General features: G+C 41.7%; 2 protein-coding genes across 2 annotated transcripts; both read right to left on the reverse strand.

Annotated features, from left to right (window-relative positions):
- Positions 1-7,173: 7,173 nt before the first annotated feature.
- Positions 7,174-8,576, reverse strand: LOC141650800 (uncharacterized). Its single transcript, XM_074458690.1, has 2 exons — positions 8,039-8,576; positions 7,174-7,901 (listed from the first exon to the last, which is right to left on the reverse strand). The coding sequence occupies exons 1-2, from the start codon at positions 8,574-8,576 to the stop codon at positions 7,174-7,176; spliced, it is 1,266 nt and encodes a 421-aa protein (XP_074314791.1).
- A 794-nt stretch (positions 8,577-9,370) lies between these two features.
- Positions 9,371-20,573, reverse strand: LOC141650816 (uncharacterized). The gene is made up of 2 exons (XM_074458691.1): positions 20,017-20,573; positions 9,371-10,406 (listed from the first exon to the last, which is right to left on the reverse strand). The coding sequence occupies exons 1-2, from the start codon at positions 20,571-20,573 to the stop codon at positions 9,371-9,373; spliced, it is 1,593 nt and encodes a 530-aa protein (XP_074314792.1).
- Between the last annotated feature and the right edge of the window lie 730 nt (positions 20,574-21,303).

A 21,303-nucleotide genomic window follows, 5' to 3' on the forward strand; every position in this document is an offset into this window, starting at 1 on the left:
AAGTCAGAAAAATCAAGGTATGTTTTGAAATTAACTCGGATTTAGGTTCATTTTTTTATGGTATTTTGTTATTTAATGAGCTACTCCGTATTCTTTTTTTTTTTTTTTTTTTAAAAATCCGAGTTAGTGAGCAGATTTTTAGTTAGTTTCATACAAATTTAGGGTTGTTATTCATATTGATACTAAAAAATAAAAATGTCTTAAGGATTGTGATAATTTTTAAAGTGATTTTGGTTTTTAACTGTGTTGTTTGGTTTTGATTTATTTGTCTTTGTGATGATATGAGAGAGTAGATGTCAGGATTGAACGGTAGGGGATGGGACAACGGAGCTTACACTTACATTTTCTTGAAACTGCTTGAAGAAACAATGTCGGGCCGGGTAGTTTTGTTCGGAGGTATAAACAAGGTGCCGTTTTGGAAATCGTTTACTGACAGGCTGAACGAAGATATTATGCTCGATCTGCCAGATAATCAGAGGAGATCGTTCTTAAAATTCGCTACGTATGAAGTTACGGAGCATGGCAAGGGTTTAAAACAGACTTATATTGATAACAAGGTCATTACTTACTCCCATAATATTTCATTTATTTCTTTTCTTTTTTTGTTAATATGTAAGCATATCTAAAGCCTTTTATTTTTCTTCATTCTGCCCATATATTGAAGGATATGGTTGATGCCGACGAAGTTATCGCGCACTTCTCATTGTATCGGGCGGTGTTCCAAAAGTGTGAGCATAGGTTTCCTGCATTTCCGACTCTAGAGAGGGTGCTGGGCATAAAAAGAAAAAGGGCAAGGACAAACGGCAGTGGCCTGCAAACCATCTCGGGTTCAGGTATGCGGACTCTAAATACCCACCTTCTGTGTTTAGCATTTGATTTAGAAGTCTTAACACGGGTTAAAACTATTTTCTATAAATCCCTCTTGTCGAAATTGATGAGACGATTTGAAGTATAATAACTACCACAATAAAGCGTATAGTGTTGATGAACTATAGGAGTGGCTGTCGTAGTAGCTCTCTCAATAATGTTCTTTGTCAATGTGTTGACTTCTTAAAATCAATTAAAAGATGACATAAAGTCAAGAATTGAATTGACATAGTTTGAAAGGTTAGACTTTTGGTATTTTATGTATTATGATATTCATTTTCAATAGTGAATAATCTGTGTGTGTTTAGTTTATTTCCTGGCATTACATCTCTGTCAGTCCTTCTTCATTATACTGCTGTTTGTCTACCTTAATTGTGGGGTAAATCTTGTTGGTATATATGGTAGAAAGATTGAATATAAGAGAAGTATAAACACAAAATATAAGATTGTATATTATTGATAATGTTTTCATATGTTTACAACAACATAATGCTACATATTTATACTACACAAGATACATGCAGACTATACATATTATGAAGAGTCACAACCCTTCTCTTAATAGATACATTGTTTCATACGTAACCCTTCACCCAAAGGACACATTGTTTTGTACATACTTTGAATCACATTATTCAACAAAGCTGGCGTCTTTAAGGTGTTCCAGTAACAAATTAGTCAACAAAATTGAATTAAATTGCTGGTTGTTATTTGGAGTTGAGGATCACTTGTCCTCTACTGCTTTTAAATTTCTTCAATAATATTCTGATAAAAAGAAATCACAAGCATATGGGTATGTTGCGTGCATGCCTGCCTCCAAAAATAGGTAGGTCTGAGGGAGGTTATTACATCACTACTGTATCCTTCCGTTACTACATCACTACTGCATATCAGACCCTTGAAATCTATGAGTTAAGGTATCAGTTAATCTATGTGGTTGTCATTGCGTCGTTAACCTAAAGAACACTATATTTTGGTGGTTTCTCGATCTAACTTTCTCATCTCCTTATTTTTGTGTTTTTGTGAAATCCTAATTCATCTCAAAATGTCTCAGTTTCAATGACGTGGGGCAACCTCAGCAATGCAATTACCACACAGTTAGGTGCCCTGACGAACGGGGAACTCATTACTACATCCCAATCGGCGAATGCTTTAGCACATTTTAAAGATGACGAGGATTTGGCTCTTCTATGGTTGAAGTATACGCGTCCTGTCCAAATTAAGCATATCACGGATCTATATTAAGTATAGTATGTAACCCGTTTTATTCTCAAGACGGATATACCCGTCTTAGACTTATTGGTAAGCAAGGGTCCTTTGTTCATGTTTATTGTGAACCTAACTTTAGTGTGAACTCCTTTTCTTGCAAGATGTATATTGAGACTTTAATCTTTCCCTATCGCATGAATGCAGTGAAACATATTATTATTTTGTATTTATAATAAACGGCTAAGGAATACGTAATAAGGAGGTATTCGTCAACGGGTCATAGGAGATTATTGAGCTAATAAACGAGGTACAAGAAGGTGACCAAATACATCGAGCTAACCCGGTACCAAATACATCGAGCTAATACGTTTGACTTACTATCCAATATTAAGGCCTCCCATTAATTCACGTGGATTTTCCCTACCATACCTTTACTATCTATTTTGTGGGGCCCCGCCAAACATAGAAGGGCTGTCTTAGTATTTTTTAGGCTACTTGTACCCTGAAAATGTGTGCCCGAATTGGAAGATGTTCTGCAAAAAAAATTAGTGTAATATATAAAAGAAAAACCGTGTACTTCCTACTGTTAGAACGGAAGTCCCAAACTCCCAACCACTCTCATAAACACTTTTTTTACTCTCCAAATAAATTTCCTTTATAATCGAGTGTCAAGTAGCTCCCTTTATTACCTTCTCTGAAAGTCAGAAAAATCAAGGTATGTTTTGAAATTAACTCGGATTTAGGTTCATTTTTTTATGGTATTTTGTTATTTAATGAGCTACTCCGTATTCTTTTTTTTTTTTTTAAAAAATCCGAGTTAGTCAGCAGATTTTTAGTTAGTTTCATACAAATTTAGGGTTGTTATTCATATTGATACTAAAAATAAAAATGTCTTAAGGATTGTGATAATTTTTAAAGTGATTTTGGTTTTTAACTGTGTTGTTTGGTTTTGATTTATTTGTCTTTGTGATGATATGAGAGAGTAGATGTCAGGATTGAACGGTAGGGGATGGGACAACGGAGCTTACACTTACATTTTCTTGAAACTGCTTGAAGAAACAATGTCGGGCCGGGTAGTTTTGTTCGGAGGTATAAACAAGGTGCCGTTTTGGAAATCGTTTACTGACAGGCTGAACGAAGATATTATGCTCGATCTGCCAGATAATCGGAGGAGATCGTTCTTAAAATTCGCTACGTATGAAGTTACGGAGCATGGCAAGGGTTTAAAACAGACTTATATTGATAACAAGGTCATTACTTACCCCCATAATATTTCATTTATTTCTTTTCTTTTTTTGTTAATATGTAAGCCTATCTAAAGCCTTTTATTTTTCTTCATTCTGCCCATATATTGAAGGATATGGTTGATGCCGACGAAGTTATCGCGCACTTCTCATTGTATCGGCCGGTGTTCCAAAAGTGTGAGCATAGGTTTCCTGCATTTCCGACTCTAGAGAGGGTGCTGGGCATAAAAAGGAAAAGGGCAAGGACAAACGGCAATGGCCTGCAAACCATCTCGGGTTCAGGTATGCGGACTCTAAATACCCACCTTCAGTGTTTAGCATTTGATTTAGAAGTCTTAACACGGGTTAAAACTATTTTCTATAAATCCCTCTTGTCGAAATTGATGAGACGATTTGAAGTATAATAACTACCACAATAAAGCGTATAGTGTTGATGAACTATAGGAGTGGCTGTCGTAGTAGCTCTCTCAATAATGTTCTTTGTCAATGTGTTGACTTCATAAAATCAATTAAAAGATGACATAAAGTCAAGAATTGAATTGACATAGTTTGAAAGGTTAGACTTTTGGTATTTTATGTATTATGATATTCATTTTCAATAGTGAATAATCTGTGTGTGTTTAGTTTATTTCCTGGCATTACATCTCTGTCAGTCCTTCTTCATTATACTGTTGTTTGTCTACCTTAATTGTGGGGTAAAGCTTGTTGGTATATATGGTAGAAAGATTGAATATAAGAGAAGTATAAACACAAAATATAAGATTGTATATTATTGATGTTGTTTTCATATGTTTACAACAACATAATGCTACATATTTATACTACATAAGATATATGCAGACTATACATATTATGAAGAGTCACAACCCTTCTCTTAATAGATACATTGTTTCATACGTAACCCTTCACCCAAAGGACACATTCTTTTGTACATACTTTGAATCACATTATTCAACAAAGCTGGCGTCTTTAAGGTGTTCCAGTAACAAATTAGTCAACAAAATTGAATTGAATTACTGGTTGTTATTTGGAGTTGAGGATCACTTGTCCTCTACTGCTTTTAAATTTCTTCAATAATATTCTGATAAAAAGAAATCACAAGCATATGGGTATGTTGCGTGCATGCCTGCCTCCAAAAATAAGTAGGTCTGAGGGAGGTTATTACATCACTACTGTATCCTTCAGTTACTACATCACTACTGCATATCAGACTCTTGAAATCTATGAGTTAAGGTATCAGTTAATCTATGTGGTTGCCATTGCGTCGTTAACCTAAAGAACACTATATCTTGAGAATAAAACGGGTTACATACTATACTTAATATAGATCCGTGATATGCTTAATTTGGACAGGACGCGTATACTTCAACCATAGCAGAGCCAAATCCTCGTCATCTTTAAAATGTGCTAAAGCATTCGCCGATTGGGATGTAGTAATGAGTTCCCCTTTCGTCAGGGCACCTAACTGTGTGGTAATTGCATTGCTGAGGTTGCCCCACGTCATTGAAACTGAGACATTTTGAGATGAATTAGGATTTCACAAAAACACAAAAATAAGGAGATGAGAAAGTTAGATCGAGAAACCTCCAAAATATATTGTTCTTTAGGTTAACGACGCAATGGCAACCACATAGATTAACTGATACCTTAACTCATAGATTTCAAGGGTCTGATATGCAGTAGTGATGTAGTAACGGAAGGATACAGTAGTGATGTAATAACCTCCCTCAGACCTACCTATTTTTGGAGGCAGGCATGCACGCAACATACCCATATGCTTGTGATTTCTTTTTATCAGAATATTATTGAAGAAATTTAAAAGCAGTAGAGGACAAGTGATCCTCAACTCCAAATAACAACCAGCAATTCAATTCAATTTTGTTGACTAATTTGTTACTGGAACACCTTAAAGACGCCAGCTTTGTTGAATAATGTGATTCAAAGTATGTACAAAACAATGTGTCCTTTGGGTGAAGGGTTACGTATGAAACAATGTATCTATTAAGAGAAGGGTTGTGACTCTTCATAATATGTATAGTCTGCATGTATCTTATGTAGTATAAATATGTAGCATTATGTTGTTGTAAACATATGAAAACAACATCAATAATATACAATCTTATATTTTGTGTTTATACTTCTCTTATATTCAATCTTTCTACCATATATACCAACAAGCTTTACCCCACAATTAAGGTAGACAAACAGCAGTATAATAAAGAAGGACTGACAGAGATGTAATGCCAGGAAATAAACTAAACACAACACAGATTATTCACTATTGAAAATGAATATCATAATACATAAAATACCAAAAGTCTAACCTTTCAAACTATGTCAATTCAATTTTTGACTTTATGTCATCTTTTAATTGATTTTAAGAAGTCAACACATTGACAAAGAACATTATTGAGAGAGCTACTACGACAGTCACTCCTATAGTTCATCAACACTATACGCTTCATTGTGGTAGTTATTGTACTTCAAATCGTCTCATCAATTTCGACAAGAGGGATTTATAGAAAATAGTTTTAACCTGTGTTAAGACTTCTAAATCAAATGCTAAACACAGAAGGTGGGTATTTAGAGTCCGCATACCTGAACCCGAGATGGTTTGCAGGCCATTGCCGTTTGTCCTTGCCCTTTTTCTTTTTATGCCCAGCACCCTCTCTAGAGTCGGAAATGCAGGAAACCTATGCTCACACTTTTGGAACACCGCCCGATACAATGAGAAGTGCGCGATAACTTCGTCGGCATCAACCATATCCTTCAATATATGGGCAGAATGAAGAAAAATAAAAGGCTTTAGATAGGCTTACATATTAACAAAAAAAGAAAAGAAATAAATGAAATATTATGGGGGTAAGTAATGACCTTGTTATCAATATAAGTCTGTTTTAAACCCTTGCCATGCTCCGTAACTTCATACGTAGCGAATTTTAAGAACGATCTCCTCCGATTATCTGGCAGATCGAGCATAATATCTTCGTTCACAAGTCGAACGATTTCCAAAACGGCACCTTGTTTATACCTCCAAACAAAACTACCCGGCCCGACATTGTTTCTTCAAGCAGTTTCAAGAAAATGTAAGTGTAAGCTCCGTTGTCCCATCCCCTACCGTTCAATCCTGACATCTACTCTCTCATATCATCACAAAGACAAATAAATCAAAACCAAACAACACAGTTAAAAACCAAAATCACTTTAAAAATTATCACAATCCTTAAGACATTTTTATTTTTAGTATCAATATGAATAACAACCCTAAATTTGTATGAAACTAACTAAAAATCTGCTCACTAACTCGGATTTAAAAAAAAAAAAAAAGAATACGGAGTAGCTCATTAAATAACAAAATACCATAAAAAAATGAACCTAAATCCGAGTTAATTTCAAAACATACCTTGATTTTTCTGGCTTTCAGAGAAGGTAATAAAGGGAGCTACTTGACACTCGATTATAAAGGAAATTTATTTGGAGAGTAAAAAAAGTGTTTATGAGAGTGGAATCGGATGAATTGGTTCTGCTGGCTGGTGGATTGTTGGAGCCGCCTTTTGACACGACTCGTAGCGTTTAGCATGATTCACTGCGTCTGCGCGCATGGTGGGCCAGAAATACCCTTGTCTTAAAATTTTGTTTGACAGACTTCGTCCTCCAGCGTGATTCCCGCATTCTCCGCTGTGCACATCTTTCAGTACCGTTTCAGCTTCCTCTTTGCCTAAGCACCTGAGGCATGGTCCTGCCAATGATTTCCTAAAGAGAATATTATCAATCATGATGTATCTGGAAGCTTTTATCCTGAAACTTTGCGCTTCCTTTCTGTCTTCAGGGAGTGTCCCATCCCTTAGCCAATTTAGGTATGGAACCCTCCAATCTGCGTCCTGCGTCCTACTGCGGAAACCAGCATCCTGGCTCCTTGTGCACACTGCATGTGTACATCCTCTTTCTTTGGTTTCTGATCTGGCTCTCCCTGGATGGTTGGGGTCAACACATGAGTAATCGGTATGTTTGATAGTTCTGCGGGCTGGAAGGTGGATCCCAACGTGGCCAGAGCGTCTGCCTCCACGTTCTGCTCCCGCGGCACCTGAGTTATCTTGAATGTTCTGAATTTTGACTTTCGCTCTGTGGCTATTTTCAAGTAAGCTATCATCTTTGGATCACGCGCTACATACTCATTGTTTACATGATTTACCACAAGTAAGGAGTCACTGTATACCCTCAGGTTCCTCACCTTGAGCCCTGACGCCATATGCATCCCAAGTATAAGAGCTTCATACTCGGCTTCGTTGTTGGTTGCCTTGAACTCACACCTAATGGCTTGCACTATCACGTCTCCTTTAGGAGATCGAAGGACCAGTCCTACGCCAGCCCCTCTTGCATTTGAGGCTCCATCAATGTACAGGGTCCAGATTTCACCATCCTGATTCCCTGTAATTGCCAGCATTCCTTCTTCTGCCTCCCTACGGGTGGCGGGGCAGAAGTCAGAGACGAAATCTGCTAGGGCTTGGGATTTTATCGCCATTCTGGGTTCAAATTGCAAGTCATAGCCACTAAGATGTACTGACCACTTAGTCATTCTACCTGAAAGTTTAGGCTTCCTCATAATAGTCTTTAGCGGGTAATTGGTTATGACATGGATGGTGTGAGATTCAAAGTACGGCCGCAGTTTATAAGAAGCGGTAACCAAAGCCAATGCTAGTTTTTCAAAGGAAGTGTACCTGGTCTCTGCAGGGAGCAGAGACTTGCTAATGTAATACACGGGATGCTGCACTCCTTCCTGTTCTTTGACCAGGACTGCGCTTCTACGCTTCCGTGTGATCGATGATACAAAAATAGTGGTTCCCCTTGCTCAGGTTTCGCGAGTAGTGGTGGCGTGCTTAGGTAGCTTTTGAGTTCTGCGAATGCTTTTTCATGCTCTTCAGTCCATTCGAATTTCTGACTCTTCCTCAATATATCATAGAACAGTTTGCACCTATCCGAGGCCCTTGATATGAACCTATTTAGGGCCGCCACCTTCCTTGCTAGCCTCTGCACATCTTTTGGCTTCTGGGGTGATTCCAGCTGGAGTATTGCTCTTATCTGCTCTTTGCTTGCCTCAATTCCCCTCTGGGTCACCATATACCCTAGGAATTTTCCTGAAGATACCCCAAACGAGCACTTGGATGGATTAAGTTTCATTTTAAATTCCCTTAACGTCTGGAAGGTATCTGCCAAGTGCTCCATGTGCATTTCTGCTTTTTTAGACTTCACCACCATGTCGTCAATGTATACTTCCATGGTCTTTCCTATTTGTTGCTTGAACATTTTATTTACCAACCGTTGATAGGTGGACTCGGCGCTCTTTAGGCCAAAGGGCATGACCTTGTAACAATATATGCCTCTTTCCGACATGAATGCTGTTTTCTCTTGATCTTGTGGATGCATCTTGATTTGATTGTAACCGCTCCAGGCATCGAGGAAAGTGAGTATTTCGTGTCCTGCAGTAGCGTCCACCATTGCATCGATATGTGGCAGTGGGAAGGGATCCTTGGGACAAGCTTTGTTTAGATCTGTGAAGTCTACGCACACCCTCCATTTGCCGTTCTTCTTGAGCACCACTACTACGTTAGAGAGCCACTCAGGGTAACTGACTTCTCTAATTTTATCTGCTGCCAGGAGACTGTCTACTTCTTTGTTAATGACCTCATTTCTTTCTGCCGCAAATTTTCTTCTCTTCTGCTGTACTAGGGTGCAGCTTGGGTTCACGCTTAATTTATGCAAAATAACGGATGGGTCTATGCCCACCATATCATTGTGGGACCAAGCGAAGCAGTCCATGTTGTTCTTGAGAAATTGAATCAGCCGGTTGCGCAGCTCTTCACTACAAGTTGCCCCAATCAACACTGTCCTATCCGGGTGTTCCTCGTCCAGGTGTATCTGGTCCAGCTCCTCCGAGGGAGGCTCCTTGTATTCTGTCGAGTTGCCCCGGTCCTGTAATTGCTATGAGGGGAGCTTGGTTGTAGCCTTGAGGGCTTGGGTATAGCAGTTTCTGGATTCCTCTTGATCTCCTTTTACCGTAACCGTGCCCCATGGTGTTGGGAACTTGAGACACTGATGATATGTTGAAGGCACTTTGCCTTCATCCGATGCGACCACGGTCTTCCTAGTATCACGTTGTAGGTGGTTGGACCTTCGATGACTAGGTATCTCACTAGTTTATTAACTCCTTCAATATACGTTGGGATGGTTATCTCACCTACTGAATGCGCGGTCTCCTCACTGAATCCCACCAGGGGCACAGATTTCTTTATCAGGTTTTCTTTATCGAAACCCATGGTTTTGAGGGTTTCGAGCATGATAAGGTTCACAGAGCTCCCTGTATCAACCAATGCTTTCCGTACGGTGCAATTGCCAATGGATAACGTTATAGTTAGGGCATCGTCATGCTGCTCTGCGCCGCTTTCCATGTCAGTTTCATCGAAAGTTACCGGGGGTAAATTGCTCTGGCTTACTCTGTACGAAGTTTCTGGTTGACCCCGTTTGCTCCCGGTGGCTTTCCTCTTGGCAGCGGAATATGTCAAACCTGCTAGCTCAGATCCGCCTGTTATCACGTTAATAATCTTCGTGCATATGGGTGGAGCAGAAGGAAGCACCTGATTTGTTGCTTCTCTTCTATCCTGCTTGCCCCCACGCGATAACAGGTGGTCCAAGTTTCCCTTGCGTACCTGGAACATCACCTCCCTCCGCAACTTGTAGCAATCTTCTGTTCTGTGACCTATGTCCTGGTGCCATTCGCATCTTTTGTTGCTGTCTCTGTCGTCGTTGGGTCGGTCCTGAGTGGGAGGTTTCGGCCACCTTACCTGATCACCCAGGCTCCTCAGTGCTTTCAGCAGTCCTTCCATTCCGGTGTTGAATCCGTATTCAGATAGCTTAGGAGGATTCGGAGAATCGTCAATTTGCTGAGTTTTTTCTGCTATTCTGCTGACATTGGGTCTGCTGTACGGCTTAGCTCTGTCGTCTTTCTTTTCTGGTGCGAATTTCCTGCTTGTCTTGTCGAAGTTTGCTATACCCTTTCTAGCCTGTATATCTTCTTTGTAACACCCCGCCCTTTCCTTATATTTTAAATAAACTTTTAAGTAATTTTTATTAAATAATTATTATTTAAAGCTTATTTTCATAAAATATCGTAACGGTAATAATAGTGTAGATTTTTAATAATATTATTCTCCGTCTCGAGTTATAGTAGACTTGGGACGAAAATTCTAGTGGATACCGACTCATTTTGAGTTACTTGGGCTTAACTTGACTCATGGGCCTTTTTCCCCCTCTTTTCTCTACACAAAACCTCAACTAAACCCTCACAACTTCATCTCCCTCACTTGTAATTTCTGAAATTTCCCAACAACCACCCCACCATTGTTGAACCTTCCCTTACTAACCCTAAAACCACCATATCTCACTCAATTCTTCACCAATCTCGTTCCTTTTCGCGCCATTCTCTTCCTTTTCTCATTTCCTTTCTTTCTAAGTAAGAAAGTTGTCATCTTTCTCTCTATTTCGAAATTCTCATCTTACAAGGATGTGGATTCTTGACTTAATACCTTTATTTTTGTGTTTAGGGGAGAACTTGGACAACCCGGAGGAGGATAGCTACATCATTGACGAGTCTTTAGAAGATTGAAGTGCAAAAAGGTAACGGTGATGGGTTACTCGACTTTTATGTTAAAATTGTGTGGTTTTATGTAGTTATAATCTCATATGAATGTTAAAAGTTGTATCTTTCATGATTGGTGCTAATTTGGATGTTGAATATCATGCTTGTTTGCAATTCTCACATGTTTGGATGAAAATCTCATGCTACATCTCTTGAATCCGAAATTACCCATTCACATGCTCAAATATGTTGTTTTTCCGAGTTAGAATCATGCTAGGATACGTAAACAATTGATGGGAAACGATTTTTGTTGGTTTCAAATGGTTTGGAAGTGTTTTGCATGGAATCCGCGTGTTTGTAGTCCCAGTAGGGTGAGGCGTGGGTCTCTCTTGACCGGCTGGGAGATCCCTGTAGATTTTGAGCACATTTTAGAAAGGCTGTAGTCCCAGCCGGGTGACCGGCGGCCGGTCTACTGACCGGCTGGGAGTTTCCTGTAAGTTTTGGACAAATTTTAGTAAGCTGTAGTCCCAGCCGGGTGACCGGCGGCCGGTCTACTGACCGGCTGGGAGTACACTGAGGATTTTAGGTGATTTTGAGTTTTGGGCGTATTCCCAGCCGGGTGACCGGCAGCCGGGTGACCGGCTGGGAGTACACTGAAGGTTTTATGTGTTTTTGGAAATTTGGCTGTATTCCCAGCCGGGTGACCGGCTGGGAGTGCACTGAAGGTTTTATGAGTTTTTGAAATTTGGCTGTAGTCCCAGCCGGGTGACCGGCGGCCGGTCTACTGACCGGCTGGGAGTGCACTGTAAGTTTTATTAAATTTCTGATTTTGGCATGTTGTCCCAGCCGGTGGCCCGGCGGCCGGTACACCACCCGGCTGGGAGTCCCCTGCTTGTTCTATTTCACTTGCGACTTCTAATAATGATTGAGCTATGCATGCATCTTCTTTCCTATCGATAATTGGTTACTTTAAGACTCATTAATGTTATGATCATGCATAATGGTTATGGTTCTTGTTCGGACCCGAGTGTGACGTTTTACATTGTGAGACTACTCGACATTCCCTATTTATTTGCCCTCGGACATTGGGTCACGGTTAGGTGCAATTGTTTCCGAGTTGGGCTATTTTTCCTTCCGCCTTTTTCGGACCGGGGGTCACGGTTAGGTGACAAGGTTCCGCTTGAGGTTACTCGAGTTCGGGCACGGTTAGGTGTACCATAATTCGAGTCTTGGATACGATTTGGTATCGTTTGTCGAATCGGGTGTCGTCCATCCCGAGAGTCTGGCCAGGTTTAGACTAGGACCGTATTATGATCGTCGTCCTACCAAGAGGTTGGAGTCTAGAGGGTTGTCTTGTTTGAGTCTATACTTTGTAATTTGTCTTACATCTGAGTTGAGTCAATATTTGACCGTTTGACCTAATTATTCTTCTCTCATTTATGCGTAACTACCCTTATTGCATTTTGTATACTAATCATGATCCTCTCGTCACCGTAAGTATTTATCCTCATGCTTGTTTGTTTAATTAAATTCTTAATTACTTGTATTTTGACATATTGTGGCTGGGAGAACCCTGAGTTACTCCCCACTGACTGTGGCTTTCATATTTATTATGAATGACAGGTTGGTGATGAAGCTTAAGTGGGCAAGACCGTGTGAGCTAGCGAGTTCTTACCTTGGACCTTATTTAGTTATCACATAATAGACTCACCTACTTTTCGAATCTATGTTAATTCGTGGGATATCTTTTCCCCAATAAATAGACTTGTTTTGTAAACTTAAACTTAACTGTCTAAACTTATTTATCGTGTTGGTGATACCCCGCGTTGGACTTCAATAGAAGCCTTAAAAGTTTTTAAAATCACGTGTTTCCGCCACGTTTTGCTAGTTCTTTTAGTTACCTCAACGAGGGGTGTCACAGTTGGTATCAGAGCATATATTGCTCCCGACGCACACACGTGTACCCCAACTTAAAATTCTTACTTGACCTTGAATAATGAATGAGAGATGGGTAGAATTAAGGACCTAAGTTGGTAGCCTTTTTGTGTATGTTTGGTGATAAGTTCTAACTTGTTTGCTCTTGTGCAAAAAAGATGGTACGAGCGACCAATGTGGAAAATGCTATCATGCAAGCCCTCACTCAAGTACTTGCTAATCAACAAAATGCTCAACCCGCTCCCCCTGCACCCGAAGCTAACCGTCAAGGAAGTTATGCTTGGATTGCAAGTCAACTAGCAAGGAACAAGGCTAAGACCTATGGTGGTGAAGTGGATCCCGTTGCTCTCTCGGAGTGGTTTCGTGATATGGAGAAGAACTTCTCTCTCTTTGATGCCCGAGAGGAGGACAAGGTGAGGTTAGCATCTCACTTTCTTGTGAAGGAAGCCGATAGGTGGTGGACTTTGACCGGTCCTACCGCTACTCAAGACCCCAACTTTGATTGGAACCGCTTCAAGTCACTTGTGGAGACTCGCTTCTACCCTAAGGAGCTCAAGCAACAAAGATTGAAGGAATTCATGGAATTCAAGCAAGGGAAGCTATCAATTCAAGCCTACACCGACAAGTTTAATGAACTTGCTCATTATGCCTCCAAGTTCGTGAAAGATGAAGAGGATCGTGTCTACTTCTACAAGAACAAGTTGAATCCTAAGGTGGAAAGCATGGTGAGAAGAAGCTCAACTACCTTTGTGGAAGTCTATGATGATGCTATTTGGGCCGAAAGCTCTTTGAAGGCCATTGAAGAAGATTCCAAAATCCACTCCTCTTCTCATTCTTATCGTTCTAACTTTCATGGCAAGAGACCATTTGTGCCTTCTACTCCCAACTATGCCAACAAGAGAAGGTTTGTGCCAAGGATGCAAGACCATGGAGGACAAGGACCAAGAGTTCAAGAATCTAGAGGACAAGTTCCCACACCAACCAATGAACTTGAGAAGGACCGTAAGTGCTACCATTGTAGACAAGCTCTACACCCCGGAGTTGGATGCTATGGCAAGCCCTTGACTTGCTTTCATTGTAAGAAGCCCGGACATCGTGTTGCCGATTGCCCCGAGAAGAAGAATGCTCCTACTCCAAATGCTAGGCCAAGAGGGACTATCTTTGTCATGAGTCGAGCCGAAGCCGCCGCTCATCCCGATATCATTACGGGTATGTTCTCGATTTTTGATCAACCTTGCCTTATTCTATTTGATACCGGCGCATCTTTATCTTTTATATCTTCCAAATTCTCCGAAAAGCTAGCCATTGAACCAATTCATAGTGAGGAAACTTCTATATCCTTACCTTCCGGAGAAATGTTCTCTTGTTCCCTCACTTTCTCCGACATTCCTATCTCTATTTCGGGAACCTTATTCCCCGCTAACCTACTTCGTTTTCCCCTTGAGGAATTCGATGTAATTTTGGGTATGGATTGGTTGTCAAAGTATGATGCAAGATTCGAGTGTAGAGACCAAAAGATTCGCCTCAAGAGTCCGCTAGGCACTCGTGTGTCATATAGAGGAGTCCGTTCCCAAGAAGGTGTGAAATTGATTTCCGCTTTGAAGTTGATAAGTATGAGGAGGAAAGGTTACCAAATCTTTCTATGCGTGGTGACTTCTACCTTCCCTTCCTTACCAAAGATCGAAGAAGTGCCCGTGGTTTGTGAGTTCGCCGATGTCTTTCCCGAAGAATTGCCCGGGATTCCTCCCGAGCGTGATGTTGAGTTTTCTATCGACCTTGTACCCGGAACCGGTCCCATTGCTAAAGCCCCGTACCGTATGGCGCCAACCGAGTTGAAGGAGTTGAGAAAGCAACTTGATGAGATGATTGAGAAAGGATTCATTAGACCTAGTGCCTCGCCTTGGGGTGCTCCCGTTCTCTTTGTGAAGAAGAAAGATGGATCCATGAGACTTTGCATTGACTACCGTGAGCTTAACCGTGTTACCATCAAGAACAAGTATCCTCTACCAAGAATTGAAGATTTGTTTGATCAACTCAAGGGTGCTTCTACTTTCTCCAAGATTGATTTGAGATCCGGTTATCATCAAATTCCCGTTCGTGAGTCCGATATCCCTAAGACCGCCTTTAGCACGAGATATGGACATTTCGAGTTTAAGGTGATGCCCTTTGGTTTAACCAATGCCCCTTCTATCTTCATGGACCAAATGAACCGGACCTTTAGTGAGTTCTTAGACAAGTGTGTTGTGGTTTTCATCGACGATATCCTCATCTTTTCCAAGTCCGAAGAAGAGCATGCCAATCACCTTCGTATCATTTTGGAGATCCTCCGTCGTCAAAAGTGGTTTGCCAAATTCTCCAAATGTGAATTTTGGTTGTCTAAGGTGTCTTTCCTAGGCCATGTGATATCTAAGGATGGTGTCATGGTAGATCCTTCGAAGATTGAAGCCGTGATCGAGTGGAAGAGTCCAACCGATGTTGGTGAAATCCGTAGTTCCTTGGGTTTGGCGGGTTACTACCGTCGCTTTGTGAAAGATTTTTCCAAGCTTGCTAGACCAATGACTCAACTTTTGAAGAAAGAGACCAAGTTTGTGTGGACCGAAGCTTGTGAAGGTGCATTCCAAGAGTTGAAGAAGAGGTTGACTACCGCCCCCGTGTTGACCTTGCCCGAGGATGGAGTTGATTTTGATGTGTTTTGTGATGCTTCTAAGATGGGTTTGGGTTGTGTTCTCATGCAAAATAGAAGAGTTGTTGCCTATGCTTCGCGACAATTGAGAGTTCATGAGGTGAACTATCCCACTCATGATTTGGAATTAGCCGACATCGTTCATGCTTTGAAGATGTGGAGACACTACCTCATTGGAGTCCATTGCCGTATCTACACCGACCATAAGAGTTTGAGGTACATCTTCACCCAAAAGGATTTGAATATGAGACAACGACGATGGTTGGAATTGGTGAATGATTACGACATGGAGTTGTTGTATCATGAAGGAAAGGCAAATGTGGTTGCCGATGCCCTTAGTAGGAAGTCTACTCATCCCTTGAGTGCTATCCGTGTACTCCCCGATGACCTTTGTGCCGAGTTTCGTAAGTTAAATTTGCAACTTGTAGAGAGTGGTTTTGATTATCTTGGTGCTATGGTTGCCGAGCCCGTTCTTCACCGTGAGATTCTAGATGGCCTTGTGGACGATGCTACATTTAAAAGTTTTCAAGCCAAGCTTCTTGAAGGGAAAGCAAAGGATTGTGAGATTGATGTTAGAGGTTACCTCCGTTACCGAGGACGCATGTATGTGCCCGATGCCGTTGACTTGAGGAAGAGAGTTCTAGATGAAGCTCATCTATCCCCTTATTCGATTCACCCCGGAGGAGACAAGATGTATAAAGATTTGAAGCTTCAGTTTTGGTGGCCTAACATGAAGAATGACATCGTGTCCTATGTGGGAAGATGTCTTACTTGCCAACAAGTAAAGATTGAGCACAAGAGACCCGGTGGTTTGCTACAACCTTTGGATGTTCCTTTATGGAAGTGGGAGTCCATTTCCATGGACTTTGTGATGGCTTTGCCTAAGACCGTTGGTGGAAAGGATGTCGTATGGGTTGTTGTGGATAGGTTGACCAAGTGTGCTAGGTTCATTCCTATCAAAGAGACTTGGAGTTTAGACCGTCTTGCTAGTGCTTATGTTGAAGAGATCGTTCGTTACCATGGTGTTCCTAAGGAGATCGTTTCGGATCGTGACCCGAGGTTTTGTTCAAGATTTTGGAAAGCTTTGCAAGATGCTATGGGTAGTAAGTTGTTGATGAGTACCGCTTTTCATGCCGCTACCGATGGACAATCCGAGAGGACCATTCAAACTCTAGAAGACTTGTTGCGTGCTTGTGCCCTTGATTTTCATTCTAGTTGGGAGAAGAGCCTACCTTTGGTGGAATTTTCTTACAACAATAGTTATCATGCTTCTATCAAGATGGCCCCTTATGAAGCCCTTTATGGAAGGAAATGCCGAAGTCCGATTTGTTGGGATCAAGCAAGTGATGTCCGTGATCTAGGACCCGACAAGTTAGCCGAGACGATTGATCAAGTGAAGCTCATCCGTGAAAGAATGAAAGCCGCCCAAGATCGTCAAAAATCCTATGTCGATGTTCGCCGTCGACCCTTGGAATTTGAAGTTGGAGATAAAGTGTTCTTGAAAGTGGCCCCGATGAAAGGAGTAAAGAGATTTGGAGTCAAAGGGAAGTTGAGTCCAAAGTACATTGGACCTTATGAAGTGATAAAGAGGATTGGTGCCGTGGCTTATAAGTTGGATTTGCCCCCGAGTTTGGGTAAAGTTCATGATGTCTTTCATGTTTCTCAACTTAGGAAATACATTAGCGACCCTAGTCATGTGTTGCAAAATGAGATTCCCGAGCTTGAGCCTAGTCTTTCCTTCGAGGAGAGACCGATTAAGATTTTGGACAAGAAGGAGAAGAAGCTAAGAAGCAAAGTGGTGCCCTTGGTGAAGGTTTTGTGGAAGTGTGGTGATGTAGAAGAAGAGACTTGGGAGCCGGAGGCTTCCATGCGTGTCAAGTACCCTAGTTTGTTTTCTTAAGGTAATGCCTTTTCGTTTCAAGTTTCGAGGGCGAAACTTTTTAAAAGGTGGGATGATTGTAACACCCCGCCCTTTCCTTATATTTTAAATAAACTTTTAAGTAATTTTTATTAAATAATTATTATTTAAAGCTTATTTTCATAAAATATCGTAACGGTAATAATAGTGTAGATTTTTAATAATATTATTCTCCGTCTCGAGTTATAGTAGACTTGGGACGAAAATTCTAGTGGATACCGACTCATTTTGAGTTACTTGGGCTTAACTTGACTCATGGGCCTTTTTCCCCCTCTTTTCTCTACACAAAACCTCAACTAAACCCTCACAACTTCATCTCCCTCACTTGTAATTTCTGAAATTTCCCAACAACCACCCCACCATTGTTGAACCTTCCCTTACTAACCCTAAAACCACCATATCTCACTCAATTCTTCACCAATCTCGTTCCTTTTCGCGCCATTCTCTTCCTTTTCTCATTTCCTTTCTTTCTAAGTAAGAAAGTTGTCATCTTTCTCTCTATTTCAAATTCTCATCTTACAAGGATGTGGATTCTTGACTTAATACCTTTATTTTTGTGTTTAGGGAGAACTTGGACAACCCGGAGGAGGATAGCTACATCATTGACGAGTCTTTAGAAGATTGAAGTGCAAAAAGGTAACGGTGATGGGTTACTCGACTTTTATGTTAAAATTGTGTGGTTTTATGTAGTTATAATCTCATATGAATGTTAAAAGTTGTATCTTTCATGATTGGTGCTAATTTGGATGTTGAATATCATGCTTGTTTGCAATTCTCACATGTTTGGATGAAAATCTCATGCTACATCTCTTGAATCCGAAATTACCCATTCACATGCTCAAATATGTTGTTTTTCCGAGTTAGAATCATGCTAGGATACGTAAACAATTGATGGGAAACGATTTTTGTTGGTTTCAAATGGTTTGGAAGTGTTTTGCATGGAATCCGCGTGTTTGTAGTCCCAGTAGGATGGCAATGGCCCATCTCTTGACCTACTGGGAGATCCTGTAGATTTTGAGCACATTTTAGAAAGGTCAGTAGTCCCAGTAGGGATGACGGCGGCCGGTCTCTTGACCGGCTGGGAGTTTCTGTAAGTTTTGGACAAATTTTAGTAAGCTGTAGTCCCAGTAGGGTGATCCGTGGCCTATCTCTTGACCGGCTGGGAGTACACGGAGGATTTTAGGTGATTTTGAGTTTTGGGCGTATTCCCAGTAGGGTGACCGGCAGCCAATGGGTGACCGGTGGGAGTACACTGAAGGTTTTATGTGCTTTTGGAAATTTGGTGTATTCCCAGTAGGGTGACCTACCGGGAGTGCATCAAGGTTTTATGAGTTTTGAAATTTGGTCAGTAGTCCCAGTAGGGTGACCGGCGGCCGGTCTCTTGACCGGGGGGGAGTGCACTGTAAGTTTTATTAAATTTCTGATTTTGGAAGTTGTCCCAGCCCGGTGGCCCGGCGGCCGGTACACCACCCGGCTGGGAGTCCCCTGCTTGTTCTATTTCACTTGCGACTTCTAATAATGATTGAGCTATGCATGCATCTTCTTTCCTATCGATAATTGGTTACTTTAAGACTCATTAATGTTATGATCATGCATAATGGTTATGGTTCTTGTTCGGACCCGAGTGTGACGTTTTACATTGTGAGACTACTCGACATTCCCTATTTATTTGCCCTCGGACATTGGGTCACGGTTAGGTGCCATTGTTTCCGAGTTGGGCTATTTTTCCTTCCGCCTTTTTCGGACCGGGGGTCACGGTTAGGTGACAAGGTTCCGCTTGAGGTTACTCGAGTTCGGGCACGGTTAGGTGTACCATAATTCGAGTCTTGGATACGATTTGGTATCGTTTGTCGAATCGGGTGTCGTCCATCCCGAGAGTCTGGCCAGGTTTAGACTAGGACCGTATTATGATCGTCGTCCTACCAAGAGGTTGGAGTCTAGAGGGTTGTCTTGTTTGAGTCTATACTTTGTAATTTGTCTTACATCTGAGTTGAGTCAATATTTGACCGTTTGACCTAATTATTCTTCTCTCATTTATGCGTAACTACCCTTATTGCATTTTGTATACTAATCATGATCCTCTCGTCACCGTAAGTATTTATCCTCATGCTTGTTTGTTTAATTAAATTCTTAATTACTTGTATTTTGACATATTGTGGCTGGGAGAACCCTGAGTTACTCCCCACTGACTGTGGCTTTCATATTTATTATGAATGACAGGTTGGTGATGAAGCTTAAGTGGGCAAGACCGTGTGAGCTAGCGAGTTCTTACCTTGGACCTTATTTAGTTATCACATAATAGACTCACCTACTTTTCGAATCTATGTTAATTCGTGGGATATCTTTTCCCCAATAAATAGACTTGTTTTGTAAACTTAAACTTAACTGTCTAAACTTATTTATCGTGTTGGTGATACCCCGCGTTGGACTTCAATAGAAGCCTTAAAAGTTTTTAAAATCACGTGTTTCCGCCACGTTTTGCTAGTTCTTTTAGTTACCTCAACGAGGGGTGTCACATTCTTCCAACCTTAACGCTGCAGTAGCTCTCTGCTGGACTTCCTCGAATCTCTCACAAGGATACATCGTTAATTCTTTGTAGAGGTTTGATTCCTTATCCAAGCCCTGCCTGAAGGCGTTGATGGCAGTGGACATATCACAGCCTCGTATTGAGACTTTTTCCGCATTGAACCTAGTGACGTAGTCTTTGATTGACTCACCTATCTCCTGCACGATCCTGTATAGATCACTTGGCTGCTTGGGTGTTCTCCGCCTGCTGGAGAACTGTTGGTTGAAAGCGTTGACCAGATCGGCGAATGAACTTATGGTCCCGTTAGGCAAGCCAACGAACCATTGTAATGCTGCTCCGGTTAAGGTTGAACCGAATCCTTTACACATACATGCCTCCTTTGAGGCTCCCGTGGCGGTAGTAACCATCATCTTCTGCTTGAATTGACTGATATGATCACAGGGGTCTGTGGTTCCATCGAAGAGGGTCATCGTTGGGACGCTAAATCCTTTTGGTAAGGCCATTGTAGCTATATCGTCAGTGAATGGTGAGTCAGCATAGCTTTCTGGTGCAGCCATCTCCATAGGCGAGGGCATTCACCGGGACCCTCCGGAGGAGGCTCCGTAGTTCCCGGTGCTGGCTTTGTTCTATGTATGTCTCTCTCCCGGTGGGTCGCAGATGCCCCCGTGGATCGACGTTCGCTCCTCGTGCGAAGTTCTGCTGTTCCAGGGCTTCTGTTTGACGTGCCTGCGATGTCGCTGCCGCCGGAGTGCCTTCCCAGGTATATTCAACTTGATTCGTAACTGACATCCTGGTTATTAGGACCGCAATTGTAGCCCTGCTTCTCTGCTGTCCCACCGCACCTGATGTGGGTGTAGGCTCTTGGCGTGATGGTTCATCGTCTGGTGTTAATGCCCCCAGTCCTGTCGGGATCAAGCCTCCTCTTGGCTGTGGCGTTCCATCCATGTCTAGCCTGAGTGCTACTTCGCGTGGTAATACCCGTGTCTGCCTTCAATCCCCGCTTTCTTCTAGCGGCCCTCCGGAACTATCTTCATGCATCCAAGGGGTCGAACTAGCGGCCTGGTTCCTTAACTCATTGATCTGCGCTCGGAGGAGATTGTTGTCCTCTTCCATCTGGGATCTCATGCTTCTATTTTTGTTCTGCATAGTCCTGATGGTTCTGGCTAACGTGTCCAACCCGTTTATCATGATGCTGGTGGGACTCGGAGGAGCCTGAATTTGTTGCCTGGGTTGTGCTCCTTTTTCTGACTTAATGGCTCCCTGCTGTCCCTGAGCGACTCATGGATC

Source organism: Silene latifolia, chromosome 1 (genome assembly GCF_048544455.1).
Source record: "Silene latifolia isolate original U9 population chromosome 1, ASM4854445v1, whole genome shotgun sequence".
NCBI classification, from domain to species: Eukaryota; Viridiplantae; Streptophyta; class Magnoliopsida; order Caryophyllales; family Caryophyllaceae; genus Silene; species Silene latifolia.

What these genes read in the sequence shown, in the direction of transcription:
- LOC141650800 (XM_074458690.1), bottom strand. Translation starts at nt 8,576, where the DNA reads ATGGTGGTGAAGTCTAAAAAAGCAGAAATGCACATGGAGCACTTGGCA. An exon ending in CTGCTCCCTGCAGAGACCAG is followed by an intron (nt 7,902 to 8,038) that starts GTACACTTCCTT and finishes CTAAACTTTCAG; the next exon opens with GTAGAATGACTAAGTGGTCA.
- LOC141650816 (XM_074458691.1), bottom strand. Translation starts at nt 20,573, where the DNA reads ATGGCTGCACCAGAAAGCTATGCTGACTCACCATTCACTGACGATATA. An exon ending in AGAGCTACTGCAGCGTTAAG is followed by an intron (nt 10,407 to 20,016) that starts GTTGGAAGAATG and finishes ATATAAGGAAAG; the next exon opens with GGCGGGGTGTTACAAAGAAG.